At 42.9% G+C, this 15,190-nt stretch overlaps 1 protein-coding gene across 7 annotated transcripts in view; it reads left to right on the top strand.

Moving 5' to 3' along the window:
* MYO6 (myosin VI) overlaps positions 1-15,190 on the top strand; it is a 527,529-nt gene that overhangs the window by 500,405 nt on the left and 11,934 nt on the right. For 5 of the 7 annotated variants that reach the window (XM_029595584.1, XM_029595582.1, XM_029595583.1 and 2 more), the window contains 2 exons: positions 1,633-1,764; positions 6,606-6,632. In XM_029595584.1, coding sequence (XP_029451444.1) covers positions 1,633-1,764; positions 6,606-6,632 — 159 coding nt within the window. The remainder of the gene's footprint in view (positions 1-1,632; positions 1,765-6,605; positions 6,633-15,190) is intronic. The other 2 variants (XM_029595581.1, XM_029595587.1) reach the window with 1 other exon arrangement.

Raw genomic sequence — 15,190 nt, 5'->3', positions numbered from 1 at the left:
CATAAGTCGCTATGGAAGAGGTCAGCTCCGTCAATTTATTAAGGATCGATTGCAGCTCTGGACGAAGCACTTCCTGAATTGCAGTTTTTATATCCAGCATTGCCGCCATCTGTGTTATTTAGGGAGGTTCAACCTCCTCCTATATAAGTTCAGGTGGATGTGGCTGATCCCTGTCTTTCTCCTTTTCCTTCTCTTTTCATGCCTGTCAAGACGCCATGTCAAAGATCTCAGGTTTCCCAGGGCTCAGGAGAATAGATATTAGAGTTAAATGAGATATCAGGCTCTTTTAATGGCTGTGGATGGGGCTGGATGCGAGCCGGGGAACTGGGAAGAAAATCACACATCTGATCTCCTCACTGCATCACGTGTTCTCTAGTGTAGCTACATTTTTAAAAAATGTTTGGAGAGATTCCTGGAGGAAAAAGCCATAAACCATTATTAAGGTAGAGTTTCAGAAATCCACTACTTATCCCTGGGATAAGCAGCTTGGAATCTGTTTACTCCTTGGGATGCTGCCAGGTACTTGTGAACTAGATTGGCCACTGTTGGGAAACAGGATACAGGGCTTGATGGACCTTTGGTCTGACCTAGTATGGCAAGTCTTATGTTCTTTATTTGGTTGCATATGCTTTAAGCTTTTGAATTTATATTTTGTGTCTTGGCCTTCCTTTTTTTTCTTTGTAATTGGGATTGTTATATACATAACAATCCCTGATAATTTTTCTTCTTTCTTTATATTTTAGCTGATATTGTGATTGTATGGTAGCATTTTCTATGTTTTCAAGTTTTCTGCTTATTTGTAAAATTAATATAAATTTTAAACTACTACTGGGTGCTATAAGCCAAACAAAAAAGGCTCAGCTATTGATGCCTTTTTTTATTGTATCTCTAGTTTTTTTTAATTTGCAGCACTGACATGCAGCAATTTCCACTTTTGTTGATCCAGCTGCCCCTTTGATCACTTTTTATGATTCCTGTTTCATAATGGTGTAATTAATTGGAATAGGGCTTGATTCACTAAATTTTTTGTTAGTTTCCAAATCACATGCTGATATAAGCTCCCCTTCATCCTAGACGATCAAATAGGAAGGAACATTTTTATCAGGGAATCATAGATCTAAAGTTCTGCAAGACTTTATGCCTTCTTTCAGATCTCTACAAAGAAGTAATTGCCATGTGGAAGTAATCTGAAATGGGTAAAATTTGATAGTCTGTTTTCAGCCAAGCTTTAAAACTATTGCTGCCATATCACACACATTTGTAGCACTTGTCATTAAGAAGAAAGATTGAAAGGCGCAATATTTTTAGAATAGAGATTGCCACTCCTTCCACTCTCAAGACCAAATACATATTCCTTAAGTCCTCTTCCACTTAGAGGTTCAGAGTGTTAAAGCATATCTATCCTCCCAGATACTGTAGAAAGACATCTCTTAACAAAAGAAAAAAACAGTATTTTGCAGTGAATTTTTATAAAAGTTTTGTGGCATAATGTTCGTAAAATAAATGTGGAGAGAAAGAGAAAAGAACTTAATTTAGAAATTATCTCAGATTCACATCAGGATTTCTTTGTTGTATTTATGGTCTGCTGTATTATATACATGTTTCAATTCTCACTTATTTCCTTTGTAAAAGATATTGAACTGCTAGCAGCCTGCAGAGAGGAGTTTCACAGACGGCTAAAAGTTTATCATGCTTGGAAATCCAAGAACAAGAAGCGTAATGCAGAAACAGATCAACGTGCTCCTAAATCGGTCACTGACTATGGTAAGAAAAATGAGTTGTCAAAGCAGGGGCCCCCAGAATCTCTCCTCGAGGGCTGCAACCCAGTCGAGTTTTCAGGGTTGCCATTATGAATATGTGTCAGATCAATTTGCTTGTGCTGCTTCCAGTGTTTGCAAATTTATCTCATGCATATTTATTTTGGAAATTCTGAAAACTTGACTGGTTTGTGGCCCTTGAGGATTGATTTTGGGGGATCCCTGGTTGAAAGGGAAGTAATGTGTGCAACAAAACTGCATTAGCAAATTAAGCAATGGAGGGCCAATGATATGACTTTTAGTTTTGCATATACAGTGATTGGGATAAAATGACAGATGTTCCTTTGCTATCATATGAAAAGCTTAACTTTTGAAAATGGATACTGCATAGCGATAATCCTGTATAAATAAAATTTAATAAATTGCTCAGGTTGGTTGTATGGGCTCATGGAGTATTACAGATTTTGAGAGGTTTATTTCTAGATACAGCTCAATCTTATAGTAAACGTTTTCTATAGAAAGGATCTGATGAACCTTAGGTTACTAATATATATTATGAAATGTAAACTATCTTAAGTGAAGCAGTGTTTTTATTTTAGTAGTAGCTGTTTGGGATTGGCACTTTTTTTTTTTGCTTTAATTCTTTAAATATGGATATCACGTGCTGTTGAAAATTTGCCCCCGATCGATTTGTAGCAAGATCTCTCTGACCTATATTTTTTTATGGTCCAGTAGTTCTTCCTTTCTTCCAGCCCATTTGGAACCAATGCTGGGATTCTGTCACCATGAGCCTTCATTCACAACTAGCTGAGGATTTTTTCCCTATTTTAATAGACTCTCCCTTCCACTGTTGCTGTCTGGTCACTGCAGCAGATTGTACTGAAGCCAGATGCTATACCCCAGAGTTCCTTCCAGAACCCTGTATCATGGGATTTAAATCCAGTCATGAGGTGTCACCTTTAACAATGATCCTGTGACTGCCTCTATAGCATTCCTATATGACCCAGGATGCAGAAGGGATGATCTGGTAATAGAACTGGGGACTTTCTGCATGGCACTATCACTGGGCCAGCCCCCTGCCCCATTTTTATTGAGATGAATAAACTAAAGATATTTGGCTCCTGTTGGCCATAACAGCAAGCTGATCTGGCACATGGGAAACAGCAGGAGAGGTGTTATATTAGGCATTATTCTAAAATGTATCTTATGCTATTTTCTAAACAACTGTGCCAAAGTTATATTTGCATTATCTGATTCCATATTTACAAATGCACTTACATTTTATACTATTAAAGATGTACATTGGGCCGACCCCCAAGGCTATGGCTGTAGCACTGCACGCTGCAGTTTGGGAGTATGAGTCTCCCAACTAGAACAGCAGAACTCGTCTACCACCTCAAGCTCAGGATATAAGATAAATCTCTTGGTGGTTTTATGGCCAGAGTATGGCACTGAAGCTTTGTCATGAAAACAAATTTCCTCCAGCCCTCAAGGCCAGCAGAGTTTCCATTGTTACCCAAGCTTGCCTTCTGGGGTGAGGGCAAGGGTGTATAAGGTATATGTGTGTGTTTGGAGGTGGGGATATGTAACCACATACTACTACCACTATGGCTATTTATCTTTGCTAAAGCACTTTTAGACACATGCAGCGCTATATAGATACACATAAGAGAGAGTCCTTGTTCCATTGATCTTATAGTCTAATCAATACACACATTACAAACAGGAGTCTATAAGAAGTATGTACTTTGTAGAGAAGTGCTTAGGATTTCAAAGCAGCTTCAAAAAGCTTAGGGCTGGATTTTAAAAAGGTTACGTGTGCCAAAGGCCTGGTGACGCGCGTAAAGCCCCAGGACAAGTGTCAGTCCCGGGGCTTTACAGAAGGGGTGGTGTGGGGGCGGGGCAGGGCGGGGATGGAGCAAGAGGCCTCCGACAGAGCGGCTATTGTCGCTGTGTTGGAGGATCACGTGCTGGCGCGCGCAACTTGCACCTGCCCAGAGGCAGGCGCAAAAGGTAAAATACAAATTTTTTGGGGGGGTTAGATTGGGGCTGGGGGGGAAGGTTAGGGGAAGGGGTGGGAAGGGAACGGGGGAAGGCAGCACGGCTTGGTGCGCGCAAGGTGCACAATTGTGCACCCCCTTGCGTGCGCCGACTCCCGATTTTATAACATGCGCGCACATGTTATAAAATCGGGTGTACATGTGCGCGCACTTCTTTTAAAATCTACCCCTTAGTTTTTAAATTGAATATGGCCAGAGAGCATGATGCACCAATTCAGGAAGTCTATTCCAGGTATATGGATCAGCAAGATGGCAAGCACAGAGTTGGGAGTTGGTGGAAGAAAAGGCCACAGATAATAAGCAACTTGCTTGATGAACAGAATTAATGGGGAAAAGAGTAGGGAGAGAAGAGACTAGGGGGCACTCCAAGTTAGCAAGTAGCACATTTAAGACTAATCGGAGAAAATTCTTTTTCACTCAACGTACAGTTAAGCTCTGGAATTTGTTGCCAGAGTATGTGGTTAGTGCAGTTAGTGTAGCTGTGTTTAAAAAAGGTTTGGATAAGTTCTTGGAGCAGAAGTCCATTAACTGCTATTAATCAAGTTGACTTAGGGAATGGCCTCTGCTATTACTGGCATCAGTAGCATGGGATCTTCTTAGTGTTTGGGTATTTGCCAGGTTCCTGTGGCCTGGTTTGGCCTTTGTTGGAAACAGGATGCTGGGCTTGATGGACCCTTGGTCTGACCCAACATGGCAAGTTCTTATGTATGTATAGGCGAGTGAGTGAAACTTGAACTGTATGTGGAAGTGGTTAGGGAGCTAATGTAGCAACTTGAAAAGAAGTGTTTCATGGTCATAGCTACATGAAAAATAATTCATGCCACCAAATTTTGAATAGATTGTAGTGGAGAAAGATGTTTCAATAGGAGGTCCATGAAGATCAAATTGCAAAAGTCTAAGCAGGCGGTAATAAGAAAGTGGATGAGCATTTTGGTAGCATGCTCAGAAAGAAAGGGGTGGATTTTAGCGATTTCACAGAAGAAAAATGACTTGCTTTAGAAGCAACAGAAGTGATGTGTTTAGGGGAAAGCCAAGTCTCGGTCAGAGCAAGACAGATGGAGTGAGAGATGGCATCATGAATGTAGGCAAGTTTACAGGAAATAGAGCAGGCATTCCACAGGGAATGTGAAAAAGGGAGTAGAGGCAGAAAGGAGGAGGATAGGGAGAAGGTTAGAGGGAGAACAGGGGATGACAGATTGAAGTATTCAGACGGAGTAACAGTTGCATTGGATGGCCAGAGTTGGGATTGTTGTCTTTTAATGTATGACACAATATCATGCTTCACAGTATGAGATTAGCCATATAAATGTACTGATAAATAGACCTGCTGTATTTAAATATGGAAGCAGGATTTTAACTGCTTCATAGTAAATCATTATGAGCCATCCTAATCTAATCTTGAGAAAGTATCTCCATCCTTAGTAAAACTGAACTTTGTTGTGTATTTGGTGCGTTCCCTTTCCTGAGTTCTCTCTTTTGACTGAAAGAGTTTTGTATACACACACTGAATTTGACAGGTATACAAAATATTCCTCTTTCCCATCACGTTTGCATATCCATGTACCAGTGTTTCATTGCATTATTTGATTATGGTTTCAAATCCCACTTGTATCTAAAGCAGCCTTTCAATACTGTCAATTGTAAAGTCAGTTCTGTTACAAAAGTGCATATATATATACCTGTAGACCATTTAAAGAAGCAAGTAACTTAAATAAAAAAATTTACATCATAATTTCAAGGTGTGTCCTATACCAAGAACTCTGTCTTCTCCCTAGTAGCTGCCTACCACTTACTGGGCTTTGCAAGAATCCCATGCTCCCAGAGCTCATCTTCTAGGCCCCTGCAGGAGAAACCATTCCCCTAATGCGCACTTTAATTGCAGGATCTTAAGGTTTATAAATGGCAGGACACATTTCAAATATCTTGTGTTTTTCAGGGCTACATTTTTAGTTTTTCAGTAAATGTATTTGTATTTTGCTTAAGACCTGTCATGCATGCAATTTAAAATTAGTGGCCAATGGCACCACTCGTGCATGTAGCATGTATGAAGGCAAGCTGTGCATGAAAAGAAAGGATTAGAAATAGTGCATGGGTTGTCTAACTCCAGTCTTCAAGAGCCACAGACAGACCTGGTTTTTGGGATATGCACAATGAATATGCATGAGATAGTTTTGCATGTTTTGCATGCACTGCAGCTATGTCATATATTTTCATTGTGGATATCCTGTAAACAAGTCCTGTTTGTGGCTCTTGAGGGACGGGTGTTGGCCATCCCTGAAATAGTGTTAATCTTTGGTCTTAAAGTGAAAAAAAAATTATATAGTGGAAGCAGTGCATACAAATATATCTAATGCTTATTCATTGTGTATATCCTGAAAAGTAGACCTGAATGCAGCACTCAAGGACTGGAGTTACCTACCCTTGGCTTACAGTACATAGTTATCTCCAAGTGCACTTGGATTTGAGATTGGAGAATAAATATGATTTTACTGTATCATCACTGGTTCAGCTAGCCCAGTGAATTTTAAGTGTTTCATTATGTTCTATAATGTATTCCCTTTTGCACTGTTAATGGCAAAAAATTTCAGAGACATAATGGATTAAATAGCTTCCCTCTTGGCAAATAATGGAAACTGAAGACAGCTAGAGCTATGCATTTTATTTATGATCTTTCAGAATTCCACAGGTCCTTCTGGTCACCTAAATTTGTGAAATGAAGAGAGTGTGTTTATTTAATAGCAGCAACATATTTATAATAATGTTTTCAATGTAAAATATCTGTTTGCAGATTTTGCTCCATTTTTGAACAGCACACGTAAGTGGTGGTGTGAGGTGTGGTGGTAATGGATTCAGACTAACTTTTGGGAAGAGGAAAAACTCAAACTTTATACTACTAACTTGAGCTAAAATATTTTGCTACAGTGATATGATCAGATCCAAGGACAATTGTCAACTATTAATCTCTTCCAATATACAGAAGTTGATTTTCAACATTCTTTTGGCATAGATGCCCTTAACTGCATTATATGTAGAAGTTGCATATTTTTTGTGTTAATTTAGTTCTATGTTCTAAAAGCATCCTTCAGCTAGAGCTTCTGATTTTAGGTTGTAACTGATAAAGCACCCCCAATACAAAAAGAACATTGATGTTTTTTGGCTAAACACTGGAAAAACATCACTTCCCCTTGCACTTTCTCTCCTTTCTTGCTTGTCTTGGAGCCACCGCTATATTTTTGTTCCTTTTTAACTCTGACTCCTCCTCAGCTGCACAAATATATGCATTTGATTGAACCAAAAAAGATACCCAGCAATGGTACCTGTGCCGCAAAAATAACAATAAACATTGAATATTTGTACCCCTAAAGAATCCTTAATTATCTGGAAAAGAAAGACCTAAATTTACAGTTTATAAACACCTAAAAATAGAATCCCTAATTATGGTCACTATGTATATTATGTAGGTTATGCCATGCGTACAGTTTGAAACACAGTATGGTATTTTTTTTCCCATGATATGCTTTATTGTAGATATAAAAATTGTTCATTTTACTGTAGCAAAAATCTGTGTTTATCTTGATGGGTAACAAACTGCACACTAAACGCTAATCTATGGTTGTTGGGTTTTAGACATTTCTAGCTTTGGTTGAGGGTGTCTGGCTTTCAAGGTTAAAGGCTAACTAGACTGCTTAACATTTTTTATTCCATAAGATTGCTGGATGTGATTGCACTGGGCTAGAAGTGAAAATTACTCACAAATATATAATATATTTAAGCATATTTAGACAAAATTTATAGACCTGTAAGAGGCTTAATGTATTTAATAATTAATAAAATAAGTACAAAAAAATCTAATTGATATGACCAGTAAGATGTAGCATTGCTTTTTTTTTGTGTGGGTGTACTGAATGCCACATAGACAATCATTATTTTGGATGTGGTCCCTTAAAAGGTGTTTCCAGTTTAGGAGCAAAACTTGCTTTTCCAGTTGTTTTCCTCTCAAGAGCAATATTGTTTAATTCTTTATTTTAGTAAGTATTTAGTAGTATTTGTATGTAGGCTTTTTTTGTAGATTAACTTTACTTTCTTAACTGATAGATGATAGAAAAGAAACTTTCCCATTATCTGAAAAGCAAACATCTACTAAAGGCCCTTAGCATTCTGTTTGTAAATGTCCACATATATATTTACCAAAAGATATATATATATATATATCAAGTATATTTTATCTTTGTCTGTTAGGAAACTGCTGAAAACAGTTTTGAGAATACTGCAGACTCTGTTCCTTTTATTGAGTGAGAGTGCCCTTAGATCATAAAATCCATTACTTATTTGCATAATATCTTTGACAAAATGCATTTCTGCATGTGTACCTCCTATAATATACAGAGAGAATAACTTTTAAAGGTATTGCTTGCCATAGATGATGTTCATCTGTCTGTTTTGCAGAAAAAAAAATATTTATAAACCATTAAGTCGGTCTTCTTAGCCGGGGCTTGAATGCACATTACTGAGAGCAGTTGGTTTCTGGGGTTATCTGTTAAATGAATACTATATTAATCAAGAAATATATGAATGAACTACTGGGTTTCTGCAACAACAATAGGATTCTTTTATTGCTAAAGGTTAAAAGATGATTTCATTCTTTATATCAAAAACAAAAAAGAAATGTGCCATGTGAATTTGACTAGCCTTGATTATACACTGGTAGTGCTGCATACTGTCAGAAGGAAGACCTGAGTTTGAACTCTGAACTCAGTTTCTGTTTTTTCATTGAGAGCATCTAGGGTATGGTAGAGAATTCTAGCCACAGTTCAACACGGGAGATTCCATAATGAGGCAGGGTGAGGCAGCCTCCTCAGATGGCAGAATTTTAGGAGCAGCAGGTTGTGCCCCCAAAAGCACACCGCACTTTGCATTCATCTCCCAGTTGCTAAAATCAAATGACAAACTGGCATGGCCGTAGCAGAGCTCATCCAGTTGCAGCCTGAGAAGAAATGAGGCCCAGCGGGGCCACAGCAGTGCTCATCCTGCCATAGCCCAAGAAGATTCGGAGGCCCAGCAAATACCTAAGATAAGGCCCAGATGATAGGGGAGGCCCTAAGAATATGTGTATATGTGAGAGAGAGAGAGCTTGTGTGTGAGCATGTATGTGTGAGAGAGAGGATGTGTGCCTGAACGACTGAGTGAATGTGAGTCAGGGGTGTATGTGTGTGTGTGTGTGTGTGTGTGTGAGAGCCTGTGTGTGTGTGTGTGTGTGTGTGTGTGTGTGTGTGTGTGTGAAGGTGAGAAAGAGAATGATGTATGTGAGAAGAGAGAGCCTGTCCTCCTGTGAATGAGCTTGTGTGTGTGTGAGAGAGAGAGAAAGACAGGAGAAAGTTTGAGAGTAACAACCTCCTTCCTCTTCCCCTGCTAATCCATGACAATATCAGGCCATTTGGAAATCAAAAGTTCCCAAGTTTGGAGAGTGAAGAATATTTTTATCCTTTATTATTTTTAATTATTGGATGTTATTTATAGTCTGCTGTTTTTGAAATATTTTATTGGTTTTTGGAAAATGTAAAAAATAATTTGAGATAATTAATGGATGTACTTATCACTGGTTATGAAATATTTATTGTTTTTATTTGTATGGGTTTACTGTTATGACTGATGGTTTATATTTCTTGCTTTAATTGTTTTATGAGGACTGGTAAAGTTTGTTAGGGCAGTTGTAGTTTTGAACCGCTGGCTCTGGAGGTGGTGGACAGGAGCTCTGAAGAGAGTTATTCTACCTATGAGGAATTGGGGAAGCTGTAGTGTTATCTTCTGAGGTATGGGGAAAGGGGGAGGGCTGGGCTATTCTCAGCCGGGCTCCCATTGGCTATTGGTAAACCCATTCTCACAGGACAAGCAAGGATGATAGTCCTCACATATGGGCGACATTAGCAGGATGGAGCCCAGTCACGGAAAACTTCTGTCAAAGTTTCCAGAACTTTGACTGGCCTCTACTGGGCATGCCCAGCATAGCACTAACTCTGCAGCCAGCAGGGGTCCCCCTTCAGTCTTCTTTTTTCCGCGCAACAGTAGCCTCGCGGTAAATGAGCTCTGAAGAGATTCCTGACAGGAATTTTCCTCACGGAATTATTAAAAGTTAAAACTGCCCCACAGGGGTCCCTCCTCTAACTTTCTCTGACCGCGGTACTTCAGTAAGTTTATACCCGTTTTTCCATTGATTACCGTCGAGTTTGGCCCTCGTGGCCTACTGGCCGTCGACTGTACCGCAGCTCGATTTTTTTCAATCGCCATGGTGTTGGGGTTCCATCAGTGCCCGGACTGTACTCACACCATGTCTGTCACAGACCCCCATAAAGTCTGTGTAATGTCTCTAAGGCCGTGAGCATGATGTCCTGACTTGCACCAAATGTGCCCTAATGACACCAAAAGGTCGCAAGGCCAGAATGGAGAAGATGGAACTCCTCTTTCATGCTCAAACCCCGACTCCGTCCTTTGCTTCGACGTCGTTGGAACCGGCACAGTGGACTTCGCGCCAGCATCGTCCACTGACCGGTGACCGACCGCCATCGACGACTTCACGACCATCAACACCCTCTACTCCCTCTCAGGATCGCGGGGATCGCAGGGAGAAATATTGCCATCGACACCATAAGACTCGGACCATCGAGGGAGCAAAATTATCAACCTCGCCATCGTCCAAGGCACTGTTGAAGAAGCCCCGTCCAGGAAATGTACCATCCATTTTTGTGACCGGGTCACCGAGGCAACCCACACCCGATCGGGGTTCGGGAACCACGACTCCGCCTGTAACGGTGGTCCCTCCGGCTATGCCTCTGCCTCCTTCTGTTCCGGAGCCGGGGCTGCTTGCTCCAGGTCTCAGAGAAGAACTGGACCGGCTGGTTCTGGAGGCCATCGACAAGGTGATGCAACGTCTTCAGGTTCCTCTGGCACTGACACCGGCACAGACTGTGGAACCCACCATCGACCCGATTCCGGCAGCGCTGGCACCGCTGCTATCCAGGATGGAGGCGCTGATGGCCGCCTTTCCACCGATGGATCCCGGGTCTCCGATGGCCTCCCCGTTGACAGCATCATTGGGAGGAGAAACACCGTTCTGCATCCCTCCATCGGGAATTTTGCCTCAGCCATCGATGCCAATACGTCCCTTGCCACCGATTCATCCATCGGTGCCGATACGTCTGTCAGCGCCACCGACTCGTCCATCGATGCCCTCGATGCCTGCACCGGTGCCTTCGATGTCTTCATTGGTGCCTCCGGTAATTCCTCCGATTCTTTCGGAGCCTAGACCGGGACCCTCAGGTATCCAACCTCCTCTTCTTCCTAGAGGGAAGTTTGCTGATCCTTATGATACTTGGGGTGATGATACCTCATCAGACACCGATGACTTACCTTCACCCACTGAAAGTAGAAAGCGTTCTCCTCCAGAGGACCTCTCATTTATAAATTTTGTGAAGGAAATGTCTCAATTGGTTCCTTTTCAACTACAGACAGAACAAGATGATAGGCACCAGATGATGGAGTTACTCCAATTCCTGGATGCCCCCAAGGTGATCACCTCTATTCCCATCCATCAGGTCCTTCTTGATCTCCTCAAAAAAAATTGGGAAAATCCTGGATCAATTGCTCCAGTACACAGAAAGGCTGACACCACTTATTTAGTTCAGTCAGCCCCAGACTTTCAAAAATCACAGCTTGATCAGCACTCGGTTGTGGTAGAGTCTGCACAAAAGAGGGCAAAAAGGTCAAAACCTCACTCGGCTACCCCTCCTGGTAAGGAACAAAAATTCCTGGACAACATTGGTCAACGAATATTCCAAGAGGCCATGCTCATCTCCCGAATTGCTGCCTATCAGCTTTACATGACCCAATATAACAGGGTCATCTTTAAGCAGATACAGGACTTCTCATACTCCCTGCCTCAGCAATTCCAAGACCAGCTACAAACCCTTGTAAGCAAAGGTTTTGAGGCAGGCAAGCATGAGATCAGAACATCTTATGACATTTTTGACACCTCTACCAGAGTGTCTGCAGCGGCTATTTCGGCAAGACGATAGGCCTGGCTCAAATCTTCTGACTTTTGGCCAGAAGTGCAAGACAGGCTATCTGACCTACCATGTGTAAGAGACAATCTGTTCGGTGAACAGATCCAGCAAATAGTGGCTGAATTAAAGGACCATCATGAGACCCTTAAACAGCTCTCATCGATACCTTCTGACTTCCCCTCAAGACAGCCCTTTAGGAAGGACTCTAAGAGGTCATTCTTCCTTCCAAGGAAGTACTATCCTCCACCAGCAAGGTCCCGAACTACGAGGCCTTCCCAAAAACCTCAGCCTTGCCAGGCCTGGAAGCAAAAGCCGCAAGCAGCTCCCCAGCTGGGGCCTGCTTCAGGTTTTTGACTTTCACTTGGAGAGCAGCAGCCTAATTCCTCTGCCAAGCATACCAGTGGGAGGTAGATTGTGCCACTTTCACGGCATGTGGCAATCAATCACAACCGACCAATGGGTGCTAGCAGTCATTGCTCAGGGTTACCACCTAAATTTTCTTGCTCTTCCACCGGACTCGCCACCTCTGCAAGCATGGAGAGTATCCAACCATTCTGTCCTTCTGGAGCAGGAGGTTTCCCTTCTTCTTCAGTTAAGAGCAATAGAACCCGTCCCTCTCTCGCAGCAAGGCCTAGGGTTCTATTCCCGGTACTTTTTGATCCCCCAAAAATCCGGGGGAGTTCGTCCAATTCTGGACCTATGTGCTCTCAACAAGTACCTACAGCAAGAAAAGTTCAAGATGGTAACCTTGGGCTCGCTTCTACCTCTTCTGCAAAGAGGAGACTGGCTCTGCTCTCTGGACCTTCAGGACACATACACACACATTGCGATAGCTCCGACTCATCGCAAGTACCTCAGGTTTTTAGTAGGCCCAAAGCACTATCAATACCACGTGCTTCCGTTCAGCCTAGTATCGGCACCACGAGTCTTTACCAAATGTCTCGTGGTTGTCGCAGCTTTTCTCAGGAAAGAAGGTGTACTCGTCTACCCTTATCTGGACGACTGGTTAATCAGGGCTTCAACCCAGCAAGCCGCTCGAACGTCCCTCGATTTGACCCTACACACTCTAATTTCTCTAGGATTTCTCATTAATTATGAAAAATCCTATTTAGTCCCATCTCAAAACCTTGTCGTTCATTGGGGCAGACTTGGACACCTTGCAGGCAAAAGCCTTTCTACCTCAACAATGAGCGCTAACCCTCGTGTCTCTCGCTCACCAGTTGCAGTCTCAGCATACAGCAACAGCTCGCCAATTCCTCGTCCTTTTAGGACACATGGCGTCCTCAGTCCATGTCACACCAATGGCCCGCCTGGCCATGAGGCTCATGCATTGGACCCTGAGGTCACAATGGATTCAAGCTGTTAAGCCTCTGTCGACCATTATCCACATCACCGACTCACTCCATCTCTCTCTCGCCTGGTGGAAAGATCACAACAATCTCCTCCAGGGACTACCCTTTCAAGTGCCAGATCCTCAACTCATTCTCACCACCGACGCTTCCAACCTCGGGTGAGGAGCCCACGTGGACAATCTACAGACACAAGGGTCTTGGTCTCCAGGGGAAGCCAAACATCAAATAAACTTCCTAGAACTTTGAGCAATACGATATGTTCTAAGGGCTTTTCAGGAGCGCCTGTCAAATCACGTCATCCTGATCCAGACGGACAACCAGGTGGCCATGTGTTACATCAACAAGCAGGGAGGCACAGGCTCCTTCCTTCTGTGTCAGGAAGCTGCGCAGATTTGGTCGGAAGTGCTCTCCCACTCGATGTACCTCAAGGCTACCTACTTACCGGGAGTGGACAATGTCTTGGCAGACAAACTGAGTCGTGTCTTCCAACCGCACGAGTGGTCTCTCAACCCCTCGGTAGCGAATTTCATCTTCCAACAATGGGGTTATCCCCAGACAGACCTCTTTGCGTCCCATCAGAACCACAAAGTCGACAATTTCTGCTCCCTCATTCGAAGCGAGCGCTCTCTGCCCAGAGATGCATTCTCCCTCTCGTGGGCAACCGGTCTGCTCTATGCATTCCCTCCAATTCCTCTTCTCTCGAAGACTCTCGTGAAGTTACATCAGGACAAGGGAACCATGATCCTAATAGCACCTCACTGGCCACACCAAGTGTGGTTTCCAATACTTCAGGATCTCTCCATCTGCAGGCACATTCTCTTGGGAACGGACCCGCATCTGATCACTCAAAACAACGGATGCCTATGCCATCCCAATCTTCAGGCCTTGTCTCTTACGGCATGGATGTTGAAAGGTTAATCCTTCAACCACTTAACCTTTCAGATTCGTTTTCTCGTGTCCTGATTGCTTCATGGAAACCTTCCACAAGAAAATCTTATTCCTATAAATGGAAAAGGTACACAACATGGTGCACTTCGCAGTCCCTTGATCCCTTTTCCTGTCCAATCCCAAGGTTTTTGGACTATCTCTGGCATTTGTCAGAGTCAGGTCTAAAAACCTCTTCCATCAGAATGCATGTCAGTGCGGTAGCCGCCTTCCATAAAGGTGTCGGGGATGTCCCTATATCAGTACAACCCCTCGTAACACACTTTTTAAAGGGCTTGCTCCATATCAAGCCACCTTTACGTCCTCCGGCCCCTTCTTGGGACCTTAATCTGGTTCTCGTTCGGCTCATGAAAACTCCATTCGAGCCTCTTCACTCCTGTGACCTAAAATATCTCACATGGAAAGTGATTTTCCTTTTAGCTATCACTTCAGCTCACAGGGTTAGTGAGTTACAGGCCCTAGTTACCTATCCGCCTTACACTAAACTCCTGCAGGATCGGGCGGTACTCCGCACTACCTAAGGTAGTTTCGGAGTTTCACATTAATCAATCCATCATACTACCTACCTTTTTTCCCAGGCCCCATTCCAATCCAGGGGAACAGGCTCTGCATACTCTTGACTGTAAACGGGCTCTAGCGTTCTACCTAGACCGTACATTTGCCCACAGGAAGAGCACTCAGTTATTTGTCTCTTTCCATCCCAACAAATTAGGGCAACCTGTGGGTAAGCATACTCTCTCCTCCTGGTTGGCAGACTGCATATCTTTTTGCTATCAGCGAGCAGGCATTCCTTTTCAAGACCGTGTTAAAGCACACTCTGTAAGGGCCATGGCGACTTCAGTAGCACACCTACGATCGATGCCGCTTCCTGACATTTGCAGGGCTCCCACCTGGAGTTCCTCCACACTTTTGCAGCCCACTATTGCTTGGACAAAGCCGGAAGACAAGATTCCATCTTCGGCCAGTCTGTCATGTGTAACTTATTTCCAACGTGACGTACCTACACCCTTCTGCCTGCC

The sequence above is a fragment of the Rhinatrema bivittatum genome, chromosome 3 (genome assembly GCF_901001135.1).
Source record: "Rhinatrema bivittatum chromosome 3, aRhiBiv1.1, whole genome shotgun sequence".
NCBI classification, from domain to species: Eukaryota; Metazoa; Chordata; class Amphibia; order Gymnophiona; family Rhinatrematidae; genus Rhinatrema; species Rhinatrema bivittatum.
Note: the sequence above shows the minus strand (reverse complement) of the source record. Positions and strands in the feature narration are given on the sequence as shown.